This window comes from Adiantum capillus-veneris, chromosome 21, assembly GCF_014529385.1.
Source record: "Adiantum capillus-veneris isolate H3 chromosome 21, ASM1452938v2, whole genome shotgun sequence".
Taxonomy (NCBI): domain Eukaryota; kingdom Viridiplantae; phylum Streptophyta; class Polypodiopsida; order Polypodiales; family Pteridaceae; genus Adiantum; species Adiantum capillus-veneris.
Genome location: NC_140951.1, coordinates 71814762 through 71833653, shown reverse-complemented (window position 1 = coordinate 71833653; position 18892 = coordinate 71814762). Strand labels below are relative to the sequence as shown.

At 39.5% G+C, this 18892-nt stretch overlaps 1 protein-coding gene across 10 annotated transcripts in view; it reads right to left on the bottom strand.

Moving 5' to 3' along the window:
* The window catches only part of LOC147431143 (pentatricopeptide repeat-containing protein At1g08070, chloroplastic-like), a 134273-nt gene that overhangs the window by 42884 nt on the left and 72497 nt on the right, over positions 1-18892 (bottom strand). For 3 of the 10 annotated variants that reach the window (XM_086493789.1, XM_086493794.1, XM_086493790.1), the window contains one exon: positions 14336-14467. In XM_086493789.1, the coding sequence (XP_086349915.1) occupies positions 14336-14458 (123 nt within the window). In that variant the 5' untranslated portion in view covers positions 14459-14467. Of the gene's footprint in view, positions 1-5719; positions 5855-13903; positions 14088-14335; positions 14470-18892 lie in introns of those variants that run through there. The other 7 variants (XM_086493791.1, XM_086493795.1, XM_086493784.1 and 4 more) reach the window with 5 other exon arrangements.

The window sequence follows — 18892 nt, the reverse complement described above, 5'->3', positions numbered from 1 at the left end:
TGTACAAGCTTTCAAGTGCAAGTCCTTCTTGAGAGTGTCGTTCCTCAGTCCCTCAATAAAGAGAATAGATAGTCTGTCATCTTGTGGTCGTTCACGTACTGGACATCTCTCAATGTATTGTTTGAAGCGAAGTGAAGCTTCCTTCACTTTTTCGTGTTCTCTCTGTTTAAAAGCATATATTTGTGAGACCGTATTGTGCTTAATCCCTCGTTTTGAGAATTCCTCAGCAAACTCTTTTAGCAAATGGTCAATGTCATGGAATCCCCCTATGTTCATTGGTTGAAACCATGTCAATGCAGTACCTTCTAGAGTAAGACCAAATCCCTCGTATTGTGTATGGAAATCTGTTATCTGCTCAGCTCTTAAGACTTGCTTAAAGAGTGACACATGTGCATACGGATCTCCTGAACCACCATACTTCTTGGGCATACACTTGGCTACTTGAGATGGTCTCATACGTCTATGATCTGCTACCAATCTCATTGCTCCTGTGTCTCGGCTAAAGCTTTCTCTAGCACCATGGACTTCATGGGTTACCCTTGTCGGTTCCTCTGCCCTGAATCTACTACTGGGAGGTAAATGTGATGGTTCCGCTTCAAACCTTGGACCTGGAGTGGTATAGGTGGGGATTGGAACTGCACTACCTCGATTCGTCTCCATTGACTCTCTGGAATGTAATGATCCCATTGGTACGAGCTTCGAGTCCCAAGGTTGACTGAAAGAGTCAGCAACCTGAGTTCTTTGTCCTCCTGTTGTCATTGAGTTTTGCACTCCATTTTTTGGTGCTGGTCTATGTGAGCTAAAAGTAACATAATACTGATGTAGAGGTCCCCCAAAGTATGTATATCCTTCTAATTCTTTCTTGCCCATTGTTGAGTATTGCCTGCCATACTTATCGTAAGCAGCAATTTTCACTTCCGATCCCTCTGTGTAGGTAAAGACATAGAGTCTTTTTTTGTCTGTCAACTCTCCGGTGTAGGGTTCTTCACATCTATAATAGAGATCTTGCTCCCCATTATTATATTTGTACAGCCCCACATAGATGTTATCAGTGTTGATCCTTGTAGTTTCATTCTCTCTTCTTAACCTCGCATTAGGGAAGTTCATTATTGGTGCTTTCTCCTCGAGTTCTTCATCTATTTTGGCTTTGGTGCCCATAAATCCCCACTTGTCCACAATGTTAGGGTTTAGGACTACCAAGTACATGGTACCTCGTCATCTAGATATCTATCTCCGCTATAGCTCACAGGCACTAAGTCCTTGAACTCACTAGGTCTATCTTCTATCTTTACACAATAGCGGTCCATTCCATCTTTGTAGATCCTGGCACCTTGCTCATTGTCGTACTGGTATTTTATGAACAATAGCTTCATGGTGGCGGAAGGGTTTGATGATCCTGCTGCCATATTTTCTCTGTTGTTCAGGTTCAAGTGTTCCAAGTTTTCGGTGAAAATCTCGTAAGATCTCTCCGAAGAAGTATCAGAGACACTTCCTTCAAAGATCGGCTCTAATGGTTGCACCCAACTTTGGTTTACACTTCCCTCGGTTGATATGACACTTGCTGGTTCCCCTTGTTTTGGTTGATTATTCCAGAGATTCCTGCCCGATCTCAAATTCATCAATTCCCCTAAAGGACTTTAACTTTTCCGTCTCGGCAATTTGTTTTCCCAGGTTTTTGTGGTCAGAATTGATCCAAACTGATTGATTCTTTGTCAATTGTTTAATCTTGTCAGTTGGACAACTTCTGTTTCATCAAGTGATAATTTTGTTACTGTTATGCCGAAAAAGACATTATACGCGTATGATGTCTTCTTTCACAGATTTTGACTATTTTGGTTATGCTCACTCTCAGTGGCCCCTTTATGCTCTGTTCACTCACAAAATTCAGTTTGAACTCTGTTTGAGCAAGTTATGGCTAGTTCAGGCTTTTCTTGACAATTTTCTGCTTTTGACTTGTTTTCTGGGTCAATTGTGATCCAAATGGGATGAAACTTGAAATATAACCTCTAGACAGCTATTACAATGGATCTGGGTTAGCAAAGTATCAAAATATGTCCAAAATTAGGTCAAAGATATCATACGCGTATGATGTCTTTTTCATCAATTTGGGTCCAAACTTGATATTTATGCTTCCAACAGTGATTGTAACAATCTTGTCAGGTCAGATTTCAAAAATAAGCAGTGGAAGTGCCAAAAGACATTATACGCGTATGATGTCTTTTTTCCCAGATTTTGACTATTTTTGGTTTTAAGCCTTCTCCAATGTTTATAATTGAGTTTCAAGTGTTTTTGTCAGGTTTGAATGTAAAAACAAGATTTGAATCCAAAATTTCCTATTCTTTGCGTTTCTTGGACTCCGACTTGTCTTTTTTTGGGTTTCTTTGAGTGTTAATGCTCTTGTTTTAAGTTGATCTTAGGGTGAAACCCCCCTTCTAAACACTCTGGCAATGTCAAATTTTCAATTTTAGTCTCTGTTTAGGTCCTAAGACATCATACGCGTATAATGTCTAAAGTTGCAGATTTCCAGTTTTTCAGCACAGAACTCTTCCAATAGCTCTTTTAAGTGCTCAGCAACAATCAGTTACACAGAAAATTTTTCTGAACTTGTGTATTGCATATTTCACTACCAAAGCAACTTTTTCAGTGATCTAACATGCAATCAAACACATCAAGCAAATAGAACACCAATTGATAGCTCTAGATCAGGATCAAATCAGGCCCTACCTAAGCTACTTCTAATCATAAAATGGATTTTTTGCAATTGAAAATATAAAGAGATTTACTACCACACAAGGAGTAGCAAATGCTTTTTATGTCAACAACCACTTAACCACCATCAAAAACAATCTAATCTAAGCTAAACTAAAAATATTGTCAACACGGAAGACCCAGGAATACCCCACTTCCTAGTATCTCTCGAGACCTTCGGAGTCCACCACTCCTAGATCTTTTCTAACTAAAGTTTACAAAGTAGTTTATACGACTCACCTCGTAGGATTAGTCTAAGGTCACCTACTTAGGGCTCTCGTCCCCGGCAGCGGCGCCAAATGTTAAGGCGGTTACGCCGCTAGCGGAAGCTAAATAGCGAGAACTCAACCAACAACAGAATTTGTCAGACGAGGACGGAGCTTGACCCGCAGGCGCATGGAAACAACTAGGTGGGTGTCAAATCACCTACTCGACCTTCTAATGACAATCACTACTAAGGAAATCAAATCTAAGTTCTAAAATACGCAAGTGACTGAAATCCGTACTACGAACGAATGCTATACGAAACAGGATCTAGAATCATCGAATCGATCTCAAACTCAAGGGGAAGTCTATACACTAAGTAAGAACAACACCCTAAAGACTTGAACTGCAAAATCAACCTATAACCACTCCGTGCGATAAACGTGTATGAAGACAGGCCGAAAAATACAGGTGACCGAAACTTGACCCCGATGGTACTAATGTCTAGCTCTACTCGTTGTGGTTCTATAGATATGCTGCACACTCTATTCCGACACACGAGTTGGAAGAAAACTCACACCGAAGCTCGTAGGAACTTACCACACATAGAAGCCGATAGCGCGCACTCTTGGTATCTGTGCGTAGCTCTCACCGTTGCTAACACGATGGTGGTGTCGCTTCTCCAATGGCGGCCCCGTAGCTCGCGCAGTAAGAAGATAAGACTCTCTCTCACTCTCCCTCTCTCAGACACAGTCACGGCGCTCAAAAACTCCCTTTGATTAATAATTCAATCTCCCTTAGGTTACAAAACTTTAGCTTATATACCTCAGCCTTGGAGGTGAGAACATCTCTAATTATTTACATCAGCAGGTGAAATTACGTCGGGATTACAAGCTGGAAACTCAATTGAGTCCCGTTACTTAATGAATGGCTCAAATCAAAATTAATGTCGGAAAGACATTTATTACAATCAATGGTTACAAAATGATGGGTGTGAGCAAAAATGCGGGTGTGATCCTCTGCTGGCTTAACAGATTGTCAGTGATCGTGATCCTCGCATGACGAGTTTGTTTTGGAGAGGATTGTTTGAGAACATGGGTACTACGCTCAAGTTCTCGTCTTCATTTCATTCACAAACTAAAGGACAGTCAAGAGGCTAATTCTATTGTCTTGGATTTGCTGAAATGTTATGTGTCAAATAATAAGGGCAAGTGGGAACAATATTTGCCTATGCTTGAGTATGTGTACAACAATACGGTGCATTCCTCTACTAGCAAAACACCTTTTGAGATTTTTGAAGGTGGCAAAATGGTTATTCTCATTTTGCAGACAAAGGACAAGATCTTTGAGGCAGATCGATATCTTGAGAACATGGATGAAATGTATAAGTAAATCAAATTTGCCTTGGAGAAGACTCAACCAAACCAAAAAAGGGCTGCTAATCTCACCATCGTGAATTGTTGTTTTCACCTGGTGATTCGGTACTCTTACTGTTTAAAAAGGCCCAAGGTTAAAGAAGATGAACAGCAAGGAAAGATTTTTTTTGAAGCTCAGTATGTGTTACTATGGGCCTTTTCAAGTGCTTGATAAGATCAGCGATGTTGCTTATTGGCTGAAATTGCCTGACACTTGGAAGATTCATAATGCGTTTCACGTGAGTCTTCTAAGACTATTTGTGTGTGAGGTCCCTGTCCCTTGTCGAGAGGAGTGGAGTACCTTTGATAGGTCTCCAATCCTAAGAACAAAAAACCAATGGACATTGCCTTAGCTACTATGTAGCCACGGGCATGAACCGTTAGTGAAGGATTGGTCCTATCTCACTATGGCGGAGCGTGACCACCATAACCCTATCTAAAAACTATCTATAATCAATTATACCTAAAAGTATAAATCTTAGAGTGACCAACCTGTGCGCTTTTTTCCCCATGTTTCAGAAGCACAGCTGCCAAGGTTTGTCTCTTTTAAGATTTATGACTTTAAAAAAAATAATTTTTCTAGCGTTGGAAAGTTACCCAACTCATCGGGTCCACCCGTCCATAGAATGATACCGTCGGGGTATCATTCTCTCACTTTCCACACCACACTCACCCTTCTTTTGTTATCTAATTACTACCACACTGTTTAAACATACATGTTCCTTTACTTTATTTATGATACTGGTTCGTTAAAACAGCCCTTCAAACAGTATTACAAACAATAGTCAAACAAGAAGTCGTCCAATTTTAAACCAACAACCCTTGGATTAGGTTCACACAAGAATCTCTACTGGCGCTATTATGTCCGATCGGTATATACATTATTTATAAAAACCCTTGTCCTCATGAGCGTCCCATACCGCTCGACAAGTACTCGTTGTCCTAATCTGGAAGTACTCCTCCCACAGCAACAACGGTGTCAATCTGGGCGTCATCCTCATGCCACGGCAAAACAAAACTGCAGTATCCAGCTGGGCTAATCTGGGTGTACTCCCACCACAACATCAACGGTGCCATCCTGGGCATCATCTCACGCCTCGGCAACTGCCACATAATGCCAGCGCTAATAAGTAGAGAGACTTGAGAGAAACCATACCGAAGGTTTTGGACAAACATTATTTCCTATAGCAACCAGTTTAACCAGACAATCTTTCCTACTTGTCAAGCATATGCCAAGTTTCTTGGAGTTAAGCCCCGTGGTTTCGGTCCGTGTTTTCTTTTCATAAGGTAAATATTTTATTTCTATGGTCTCCCATATGCAATGATGCATAACTTGAAACTGCAATACTAACCTGTACCATAGCTCCGATTGGTGAAGACATAGCATGTTCCGCAGGAGTTCCCCCGTTGCTTATACCGGCTTCATGATCATTAGCGCCTTGTGTTCGAGCACGCTTTGGAACCATTTTTTTGTACTACACTTCTGTTATACACTTAGAACATTAAATTGGTCAATTTCCCTAGTAATATCCTTGTTTTCAAAGAGAGTCTATAATTTGAATCCTCGCCAACTCGGATTCACACTTAGTGTTGTTGTTCTACATCTAATTTTTATACATCAAATATTTGCTAATCGTAATTAATCAAAAATTAAGTGTGTAAACTACGAGTGAAAGTTGAGGACTGCATTACTTTTATGCATGACATTTCTAATCCAATTCTAACTTCCATTTCTATACTTCAACTAAATCAATTTTTAGTTTTATTCAAAATTCTACTTAATCTAATTGACAATAAAATTGTTGAATGATAATTTCATCATGTACAATAAGAATATGATGAGTTCTCTTATGTATTAACTTTCAATTAACTATGCATAAGTTAATAGTGAAGATGTATTAACTAGAGAGAGTAGGTATACTTAGAGAGATTAGAGTAAGAGAAAACATACACACACATCTTTTCTAAAGTTAATTGAAGCTTACTAATCTATTAGAAGATTAGAGTAAAAGAGAACACACACACATCCTTTTCTAAAGCTAATTGAATCTCACCAATCTATTAGAGAGATTAGAGTAAGAGATAGCACACACACACACACATATCCTTCTTAAAACTAATTGAATCTTACTAATCTATTAGAGAAATTAGAGTAAGAGATAGCACGCACACACACATAGCTAATTGAATCTTACTAATCTATTAGAGAGATTAGAGTAAGAGATAGCACACATACATCATTCCTAAAGTTAATTGAATGCTTAATTAATACGCACCTTATTAGTCCACTAGAGTTTTTGCTCTCTTAGTGGTTTGTTATTTTTTTCTTAAAAAAAATTATATATATATATATATATATATATATATATATATATATTTATTTATTTATTTATTTATTTTTATTTTTTTTCATTTTTTTTTAATTTTTCCTTCAAAAATCATATCCGCGTTTTTGGTACCCTTGTGGTACCCATCAGCTTGACCACTTTGTCATTATCATCAAAAGATAAGGCCACACAGCCCCCCCTCATTAAGATTAGTCAAGACTAGCCTCTCCTTTTCATGTGACAGTGTGTCCCACTTTGTCCCCTCCTATGTGAGTCCAGGTGAGTCCATGTGCCTCCATTTGTCATCACTGTGTATTCTTTTGTCTTTATAATTATTTTATTTATTTTCTTAATGATAATTTACTTTACATTTTTAAGTTAAACTTTACAGTTTTATATTAACTTTACGGTAGTAAAAGAAAATTCTACAATCAGTAAATAAGTCTTGCAATAAGTTAGTTATTTATTCATATAGCTAAACATGTCAGAATTTTTTAGTGTAAATTTTAAATTCTAGGTTTTCTCAACCTACGATTCATAATTTGAACTCAAATATCTTTAATAATGAGTGATGGTTAAAAAAAATTCAAATGCGTAATAGAACTTGTGTGAAATTTGAAAGTAGAGAGAGACCTTACAATCTCCCTAACTTAGAATTTGAGATGCCCTTATCTCAAGAACAGTGAAGAGTAATCCTTAAGAAGGGATGTCACATGTTCCCAAGTAGCATCTTCTTTAGGGAAATCCTTCCATAAGATAAGATGTTCTTTGATGGATCTATTCCTAAGCTTTCTCTCCTGAGTTTCTAGGATAGTATCAGGTTGGAGTTGTAGAACATCTTGAGCAGTTAAAATGATTTGCTCATCATCAAGGACATGGTCAGGGTTATATACATAAGGTTTTAACAGACTTACATGAAATACATCATGCACTTTGAGATGATAAGGGAGTTTTACTCTATAAGCTTGATCACTTACAACCTTGATTATTTTGTAAGGTCCACAATATAGGTAGCTAAGCTTCTTATACCTTCCGAGAGATAGATTGCTCTTTTTGGGCTTTACTCGTAAGAAAACTTTGTCACCTTCTTTGAAAATCCGATCAGATCTTTTTAAGTCGGCGTACTTCTTTTGTCGATCTTGAGCCGCTTAAATATCCCTTTGAATAGCTTTGGTTTGAGATTCCATTTCTTCAAGCATTTTCTTTGAGGCTTCTACCCTTATAGTGGGGTCAGAAAAGTTAAGAGGTGTTAAACATTCTTGACCATAAAGAGCATTAAAAGGTGTCATTCCAATACTTCTATGAGTAGAGTAATTGTATGCATACTCTACCAAGGGTAGGTATTGAATCCACTTGCGAGATTCTCTATTGCAGTAGGCTCTGAGGATGTCTTCAATTACTTGATTAACTCTTTCAGTTTGGCCATCAGTTTGAGGATGATAAGCAGTACTAAAACAGAACTGGGTTCCAACAGCTTGAAGCAATGATACCCAAAACTTTGAAGTAAACTTGGCATCACGATTGCTGACAATCCTCTTGGGTAAACCATGAATTCTGAAAACCTCCTTCATAAACAGACGAGCAATATCTGAAGCTGTAAAGGTTGTCTTGACTGGGATTAAGTGAGCCACTTTACTAAGCAAGTCGACTATGACCATGATTGAATCATAGACAGCTTGAACAAAAGGAATGATAAAGTCCATGCTAATACATTCCCATTTCATTTGGGGAATATCTAAAGGATGTAATTTACCTGGCGTCTTTAGTCTTTCTGCCTTAATCCTTTGACAAGACAAACACTGCTTGACATAGTGAAGGACATCACCCTTCATACCTTGCTAATAGTAACTTTTGTGAATCGCATTGATGGTTTTGGCATAACCTCGATGTCCTGAAGTTGGGCCATCATGTGCTTCATATAGGATAGCATTCCTTAGGGTAGAATCCTTAGGTATGGGTAGTCGATTCCTATAGTAGATTTTCCCATCTTCTAAGGAGTAATGTAGAGGTTTAAGCTGATTTGATGATACCCTCTCTTCACGTAGGATACTAGCAAGAATCTCGTAATCTACATCTCTAACAGCAGCATCCGAGACCTTGTCTAAAATAGGGTTGTTAGCCATGGAAATTGCCCCCAGAAAAGCTTTACGGCTTAGGACATCTTCCACAACATTATCCTTACCTGGTCTAAATTTAATATCAAAATCATATTCATGCATGAGCTTATCCATCTCCTCTGTCTCATGTTAAGGTTAGGTTGGGTAAAAATCCACTTAAGGCTCTTGTGATCTGTTACCAGTTGGAATTTGCGTCCCAATAGATAATGTCTCCATAGCTTGAGAGCATGAATAACTCCTAGCAATTCTAAATCATGTGTAGCATAATTCACTTCATGAATCCTAAGCTTCCGAGAAGTATAAGCTACAAGCCTTCCTTCTTGAGTAAGGACTCCTCCTAATGCAAGGTTACTAGCATCTGTGATCACCTCGAATTCTTGGGTGAAGTCTGGAAGTTTTAAGAGAGATTCTGAAGCAAGATAATCCTTAAGCTGTTTGAAGCAAGATTCATGTTTTTCTTCCCAAAGTATCATAGCTCCTTTCTTTAGCAGGTCAGTTAGTGGTGCAGCTTTAAGAGCATAGTCCTTTACAAAGATCCTGTACCACCCTGTGATACCTAAGAACCCTCTAACTTCGGTTTGTGAAGTGGGTTGAGGCCATTCCACAATATCTTTGACTTTGTCATGGTCAATAGAGACTCCTTCAAGTGAAATGATAAACCCTAAGTAACAGACCTTAGGGGTAAAGAAGGTACATTTGCTTTTCTTTGCATACAGCTTATTTCGGCGTAAAAGCTCTAACACTTTCCTAACATGTCCTTCATGCTCTTCTTCTGATTTGGAATAAATTAAGATATCGTCAAAGAATACTAGGACAAAATCGTCCAAGAATTCTCTAAAGATATCGTGCATCAGACGATTGAAAGTTGCAGGAGCATTCGTAAGTCCGAAAGCCATCACTGTAAATTCGTAATGACCATAACGAGTGTTGAAAGCTGTTTTGGAGATATCAGCCTCCTGGATTCGAATTTGATGATAGCTAGATCGAAGATCAATCTTTGTGAATATTTTGGCTCCATGTAAACTGTCCAGCATCTCATCAATACGAGGAATTGGATATTTATTCTTGATAGTAACCTGATTTAAGCCCCTATAATCTATGCAAAGTCGAAGAGAGCCATCCTTTTTCTTTTGGAAGAGAACAGGTGCACCCCATGGAGATGTACTAGGTCGGATAAACCCTTGCTCAATCAACTGCTTGAGCTGCTCCTTGAGTTCTATAGCCTCTGGAAGTGACATCTTGTATGGCGCTCTTGAGACTGGTTCAATACCTGGAAAAATTTTGATTTCATGATCTACCTCTCTAGGTGGTGGTAGTTCAGAAAGTTCAGTGGGGAAACATCCGACAATTCTTCTAGCCACATTGGTTCACGGTTGGAAGAAGATTTTTCTACTTTGTTTAGCTTGACTACAAAAATTTGTTGACCCTTGCGTAACTCTTTCAAAAGACGATTAGCTTTGACCAAGTAAGCTTTTGGTCGTCCATTCTAGCCTTGAATAGTGACTTCTTGACCCTGGTTGTCCACAAAAGTAACACTTCCTTGGGCACAATGGATATTGGCATTATGACTGGCTAACCAATCCATTCCAAGAATTCTGTCATAGATTCCTATGGGTAAGGTTCAAAAAGTAGCAGAAGTAGAGTATTCTCCCAACTTGAAATCTATTTTTCCTACAGTGTACTGAGATAACACCTCCTTTCCATTGGCTAATTCAACTCTCATCTTTCTTGCAAGGTGTTGATTAAGTCCTAACCTCCTTAAACTTTTAGGTGACAAGAAAGAATGAGTACTGCCACAATCAATAAGAAGCTCAAATTTTTCACCTTGGTGATTTGCAGGTGTTTGAATGACAGCATATTGTTGTCTTGCTCTTGGGTTATCAATTGCAGCATGTAGAGTTTCTCTTTCCTCTTGTTCTTCTCCCAATGTTGGTTCTCCTATGATAGCATTGACTTTGGCAGCCATTCCGCGCCCTTGACCTCGTCCTCCATTTCTTCCTCCACGATTTATTATTTGGCCTCGTCCTCTAGCTCGATTAGATGTATTTGTTGCGGAGACTCGCCTAGGACATACATTCCTGAAATGTCCTAGCTCGTTGCATTCATAGCATCTAAGATCTGCATTTTGAGCTCCATTTGGTGAAGCTGCAACTATTGGATAAGTTTGGTGAACTGGGTGAACTTGCCTTTGGTTCCACATCATAGGCCGTCCTCTTCTTCCAGCATTCCTTGTATTTCCATTTCGTACCCTTTGAGAGTTTGACATCTCTTTAGCTAAGGGTTTAGATCTTAAAAGAGCATCTTGTAAATTTATAGGCCTCATGGCTTCTAGACGTGTATTTAAAGGAGCATTTAGCCCTTGGCAGAAACGGCGGGCTACTTGTTGATCTGCGGTCATTGGCGGAGCATAGCACCTAAGAGTAACAAATTTGGAGTAGTATTCTTCCACTGTAAGCTGAAACTGACGTAAGTTGAAGAATTCATTCATCTTAAGGGATTCGTGTGCAGGTGGAAGATAACGTCCTTTGACAGCATACTTAATGTCTTCCCAAGTTTGAGTGTTTTGAGCTACTTGATTATCTTTGCAGTGTTGTTTCCACCAAAGCTTGGCATCCCCCGTGAGACGAAACATAGCCAACATTTCTTGGTTATTGGGAGTAGTACCAGCAATAGTAAAATAATCCTCCATCTCTTTGAGCCACACCTTTGCATCGCGCTCAACTAGGGCTCCTTCCCCTTTGAAAGAGGGAAGTTTAGCTTGCTTGAGAAGTAGCTTTTTCTCTTGAAGAGATGTGTACACCGCACTCTGTACCATATAGGTTAAGTGAAACTTTATTGGATACTCTAACTTTAATCCACTTTAAGGAAAAACTTGATCAGACAATAATACAAACAAAAGATAATATTAATCCAAACTTTATTTATATACACATTATATGCTACCAAGGTTGGTAGTCTTTAGGTACAAGGATTGTAATGTCTCTATATTTTGAGTTTAGTGACTACAAAAGGATAGGCTAAAGGATCAAAATAATAAGTTTCCTTTGACCCTTGAAAACTACGAGATACACATATGGGTCGAATCCTACCACCATGGATAACTTTTGTAACTTGGTTATAGACCCATTGAGTCTGAGATATCTTTTCTCCTCCCAAGGTAATGGTAGCATCCGGATTCTTAGTACCAATGAAAAGATATGTTAAGTATGGAGCCTGATTTACCCTTGTAATTTTCTGTGGTAAAAGCGCACATTTGTAAGGCCCCCATTATGAGGAGAAGCCATCGTACGTGAAGGAAAATCACTCACCGGAAACCAAAATTTTCATGGACAAGAATCAGGGGCAACTTTAAAGGCCTCGGGGGCGGAGGCCCCCGAGACTTTTTTTTTCGCCGGAATATTATGGCCGGACGGCGGCCGGAAAGTGGTCGGAAAACAACCGGTCGGTTGGCCGATGGCCGGTAGTCAATGGCCGATGGCCGATGGTCGGAAGTCAATGGCCGGTGGCCGGTGGTCGGAAGTCAATGGCCGGTGGCCGGTGGCCGAATTCAATGGCCGGTGCCCGAATTCAAAAGCGGACTTGTCTTCTCAAGGGCGGCCACACATGGGCGGATTGGAGGGTCCGATTTGGACTTATTCGCACAAGGGCGGCTACACATGGCTGTCTCTCATAAGAGAGGGCAGCCCTTTTGGCCTATAAAAGGAGGCCATTTCTACACACATTTCATAGTGTGAAGTTGATGCAACAAGGTGAGTGTGAGGAGGTGAGAGTGAAGCAAGGCGGGAGCTCCATTAAGGGTATAATCCCTTTTAAACTACTTCTTGTTTTGAAGTACTAAAGCCATTGAGTGGCTGCTTTCCCGTGGACGTAGCCCACATTGGGTGAACCACGTATATCGTGTGTACTCTCTCTCTCTCTCTCTCTACTCTATAATCTCGTGTATATAAATCTGTCTCTCTCCATTAAGTAATCTACTCAATTATCTATTTAGCTACGTCTTATTTCCTAACAAGATAAACTTCGATGACTTTTAACTCCTGTGCCCATCAAAGTTTCTTGAGGTTGGTATCCATGCACCATATCTTGTCAGCATCGATGGTATAGATTCCTCCAGATGGACTCCAGTTGATACCCCATCCTCTATGCACCCTTGGGATAGGTGGTGCAAACATCCTATCCAAAATCATCATCACCCTTTTTCGAAACTGATAATTTGGTGATTGGCATGCATTTTCGAACATGATGGTGAACACCTGGAATTTCTGGTAGGCTGAATGAACATTTTCCTGTACCAGGAAAGTTCAGTCTTCAATACCATATAAAAACTCAAAATAATTTTTCTAGGTTCTTCTATTATTTCAAACATTCGCATCCTTCAATATCCAAACATCAATCTAAAAATCTCCCCAAGCTTTAACCTAGGCTCTGATACCAATGTGAGGTCCCTGCCCCTTGTCAAGAGGAGCAGAGTACCTTTGATAGGTCTCCAATCCTGAGAAGGAAAAACCAACGGACATTGCCTTAGCTACTACGTAGCCATGGGCATGAACCGTTAGTGAAGGATTGGTCCTATCTCGCTATGGCGGAGCGTGACAACCATAACCCTATCTAAAAACTATCTATAATCAATTATACCTAAAAGTATAAATCTTAGAGTGCCCAACCTGTGCACTTTTTTCCCCATGTTTCAGAAGCACAGCCACCAAGGTTTGTCTCTTTTAAGATTTATGACTTTTAAAAAAATAATTTTTCTAGCGTTGGAAAGTTACCCGACTCATCGGGTCCACCCGTCCATAGAATGATAACGTCGGGGTATCATTCTCCCACTTTCCACACCACACTCACCCTTCTTTTGTTATCTAATTACTACCACGCTGTTTAAACATACATGTTCTTTTACTTTATTTATGATACTGATTCGTTAAAACAACCCTTCAAACAGTATTACAAGCAATAGTCAAACAAGAAGTCGTCCAATTTTAAACCAACAACCCTTGGATTAGGTTCACACAAGAATCTCTACTCGTGCTATTATGTCCGATCGGTATATACATTATTTATAAAAACCCTTGTCCTCATGAGCATCCCATACCGCTTGACAAGTACTCGTTGTGCTAATCTGGACGTACTCCCGCCACAACAACAACGGTGCCAATCTGGGCGTCATCCTCACGCCACGGCAAAACAAAACTGCAGTATCCAGCTGGGCTAATCTGGGTGTACTCCCACCACAGCATCAGTGGTGCCATCCTGGGCGTCATCTCACTCCTCGGCAACTGCCACATAATGCCAGCGCTAATAAGTAGAGAGACTTGAGAGAAACTATACCGAAGGTTTTGGATAAACATTATTTCCTATAGCAACCAGTTTAACCAGACAATCTTTCCTACTTGTCAAGCATATGCCGAGTTTCTTGGAGTTAAGCCCCATGGTTTCGGTCCGTGTTTTCTTTTCATAAGGTAAATATTATATTTCTATGGTCTCACATATGCAATGATGCATAACTTGAAACTGCAATACTAACCTGTACCATAGCTGCGATTGGTCCGATTGGTGGAGACATAGTATGTTCCGCAGAAGTTCCCCCGTTGCTTGTACCAGCTTCATGATCATTAGCGCCTTGTGTTCGAGCACGCTTTGGAGCCATTGTTTTGTACTACACGTATGTTATACAGTTAGAACATTAAATTGGTCAATTTCCCTAGTAATCTCCTTGTTTCCAAAGAGAGTCTGTAATTTGAATCCTCGCCAACTCGGATTCACACTTAGTGTTGTTGTTCTACATCTAATTTTTATACATCAAATATTTGCTAATCGTAATTAATCAAAAATTAAGTGTGTAAACTATGAGTGAAAGTTTAGGACTGCATTACTTTTATGCATGACATTTCTAATCCAATTCTAATTTCCATTTCTATACTTCAACTAAATCAATTTTTAGTTTTATTCAAAATTCTACTTAATCTAATTGACAATAAAATTGTTGAATGATAATTTAATCATGTACAATAAGAATATAATGAGTTCTCTTATGTATTAACTTTCAATTAACTATGCATAAGTTAATAGTGAAGATGTATTAACTAGAGAGAGTAGGTATACTTAGAGAGATTAGAGTAAGAGAAAACATACACACACATCTTTTCTAAAGTTAATTGAATCTTACTAATCTATTAGAAGATTAGAGTAAAAAAGAACACACACACACATCCTTTTCTAAAGCTAATTGAATCTCACCAATCTATTAGAGAGATTAGAGTAAGAGATAGCACACACACACACACACACACATATCCTTCTTAAAACTAATTGAATCTTACTAATCTATTAGAAAAATTAGAGTAAGAGATAGCACGCACACACACATAGCTAATTGAATCTTACTAATCTATTACAGAGATTAGAGTAAGAGATAGCACACATACATCATTTCTAAAGTTAATTGAATGCTTAATTAATACGCACCTTATTAGTCCACTAGAGTTTTTGCTCTCTTAGTGGTTTGTGGACGCCTTCTCTCTAAGAGAAGTGGCAGCACTTCGTGAGCACTATAGAGGCAATCAATATGTCTAAAGTGTGAGCATGAATGCTCTATTTATAGCAGAAAAGAAAACGTCCATTTTTTTTTCAAAAAAAAATATTTTAAAAAAAATATATATATATATAATTTTTTTAATTTTTTTTCCCTCAAAAATCATACCCGTGTTTTTGGTACCCTCGTGGTACCCATCAACTTGACCACTTTGTCATTATCATCAAAAGATAAGGCTACACAGCCCCCCCCCCCCCCCCCCCCCCCCCTCATTAAGATTAGTCAAGACTAGCCTCTCCTTTTCATGTGACAGTGTGTCCCACTTTGTCCCCTCCTATGTGAGTCCAGGTGAGTCCATGTGCATTCATTTGTCATCGCTGTGTATTCTTTTGTCTTTATAATTATTTTATTTATTTTCTTAATGATAATTTACTTTACATTTTTAAGTTAAACTTTATAGTCTTATATTAACTTTACGGTAGTAAAAGAAAATTCTACAATCAGTAAATAAGTCTTGCAATAAGTTAGTTATTGATTCATATAGCTAAACATGTCAGAATTTTTTAGCGTAAATTTTAAATTCTAGGTTTTCTCAACCTACGATTCATAATTTGAACTCGAATATCTTAAATAATGAGTGATGGTTAAAAAAAAATCAAATGCGTAATAGAACTTGTGTGAAATTTGAAAGTAGAGACCTTACATCGTGGGTGATGTGCAAGAAGATATGCCACAGGAAGATCAGCCAGAAGTTGATGAACTTGATGAGATCTTGATATTTGAGCAGATTTTGGCACATAAAGAAAGAAAAGTTAAGGGATTGGTTGCAAGACGTTATTTGGTGAAGGTCAAAAACTATCCACCTATAGATGCAAAGTGGATGGAAGAGCATGAGCTGTCAGAGTTACCAAATGTATTGCAGCTTTACCTTGAGGCCTTTGGGTTACTGCCTACGTATGCCCCAACCCAACGTGTTCAAAGGAGGGGTAATGATAGAGCTAGTACATCAAATGTACATACGGATTCAGTGCATTAGATGTGTGCATTGCTCTTCAAGTGCTTAAGGTATTATGCTCACTTCTATCATAGATGGAAAAGACAAAAGTATGAAGGTCTCATTAAGTCATTCGTATCTATGTGTTATGACATTTCTTACGGGTACATGCGATGATAAAAGCGTGCTAACAACACAAGATCATCAATGGCATGTATATATGGCATGCAATGAGGACGTTTGCGATTTCAAAAGGGTGGATGCCACAAGGACATGGCAACTCCTAACTTTAGTTGTTGGTTTCTTTTCGATGATTTTTTATTTAATTTTTGGGGCCCTCTTTTTGAAGTTGCAAATGGCCAGACATTGTATGGCCAGTGTGAAACGGCCAATGGCCAAGAGTTTCACCCGCAGACGAAAAGACCTTGTCGCCACGAGCTGGTCAGGCCGACCGGCACTGGAATCTGAGCAGTAAAAGGGTGTCTAGGCTCAGTTCAAAGTCATTTAGGCCTCCTCGCTACACTTATAAGTTGGTGGATACTAGGAAATTAACTCAAAAGTGGCAAAGTGGACACATGGCGGCGCCAGAGCATTTTTCCTAGTCCAGCTTGAAGAGGGGGCGCCTAAATTGAGAGAGGAGGCTGATTTTGGCTCATGAGTGAACCATAGTGTGTGTGAGTAGTGGGGGCAGATGATCACAGCTTTAATGGAAAGCTTGTCTTCTCCCTTGCTTTATTTAGTGCGATGATTCCGCTCTCGTGCACCTCTCTCCCCTTTTCAATATAGAAACGTGATGCTCCGCTCGAGGGCTTTTCATCTCTATATATAGTTGTGTGGGTTCATGTGCGATCGCCGATGCAAGAGCCTCTTGCATAGGTACTGGATTAGCTAGTTGCTAATCCCCCGCAGGTACTGGTGAATTCGGAGAGATTTCACGCGAGAAATCTCATTCGATTCAAAGGACAAGTAGACCTATAGATGCAGGAGCTCGAGAACTTGGTATGGATGCGACCGACTCGCAAAACGGAGCCCAAAATAGGAAAATACAGCCTGTTGTTTATTTTTTCACGTTTAGGATTTTGGCCCTAAACGGTATCTAATACCCCCAGGAGGTCTGGGGAAGCAGGGGGACACTTTGCGGGTGATCTGGCGCATTTTCAAGGTAGAAAACAAAGAATTAAGCATGCTGTGAATTCCTGCCAAGTTTTGCAAAGTGTCTGTATGCATCGGGAAAGTTACTTTTTGCATGGGGATATTGTTGGTGAACTGGCCTAGTATAGTTATGCTGCTGAAATCAGGCCAGAACAGGCCTTTTTCAGCCCGGATTATGCGGGGCAGCCCCTAGGAAATCATAGGTTTTATTCCCTCTTTGAATACAATAAAGAAATACCGTAAGGGGCGCCAATCTTTGCGGGCCTACAGGGTGTCGGCGTTTGCTCGAAGCGCTCTTGTAATGGAAATGGCCTATGAACTTAGAGAATAGCGTAATTAAGAGAATTAAAGTGAATAACTTTGAGAGCAAAGAGGGTGAACTTAGTTGGTAGTAGCAACTTAATCATAACACTTAATTAACTAGGCATGAGCAATACTTTTGAGAGAGACAGTGAGAGAGAGAGAGAGAGAGAGAGAGAGAGAGAGCGAGAGAGAGAATATGACAACAGTTGAGGACCGGATTTATGTGGAGCCGGTCCCCCCTCCAAAAGGCATTTGTATTATAGATTCTCTCATTAAGAGAGACTTGGTACAATACAATCTTTGTGTTCCTTGACACCTCTTTGGCATTATGGAGATGGAAGCTTCATATACCAAGCTTTTGCATAATATCAACAATCAATCTTAGCTTGAAAACAATCAAGAACTCATGAACATCATTAGTCTTTGTGTTCCCTAAATCATTTGAGTGCATGAAGATGTATACTTTTATGCATCAACTTGTGCCTAAAGCAAAAATTAATCTACCTTGCAATACAATTAATCTACTTGCATTAAGTAACTAATCTACTTGCAATAAACCATTAGCCTTCTTGCAATAAGCATAACATGCACTTTGTAGAAATCATTAACTATCCCAAGCCTCAGTCCCAAGACCTAAAACACCTTCGAAGGTGGAGAGAGCTAGCAGGGAATGAGGGTAGGGAAGAGGAAGAAGAAGTATTCCATAGGAGAAAGAAATAATTCCTCACTTATCATCACTCTTCTTTCTTAGCATACATAATAGCATTAGTAATGAAGATGGAAAGCTTAAACATTGAAGCATAGCTCTTGGTTGGATTTGCATTCCATAGCCAAGAGTGTTGGTGTAGGCTCTCAACTTCTCAAGGAGCTTGGAGAAGGAGATGGAGCTCTTGCACCTTGCCTAGCACACAATGAGAGTGTTTGTGAGTGTGTGTGGGTGAGTATACCCCCTAAGCAACCCCCTAGCTTGCTTGGGTCGACCCCCCCTTGTAGCTCATGCTTGAAGCTCATTGGACCCCTCCAGGCCTAGCCAATCATAAGCATGAGGAGGCATTACAAGCAGCAAGGGTAGCCTTGAGACAAGTGTCCCCCCTTTCCCC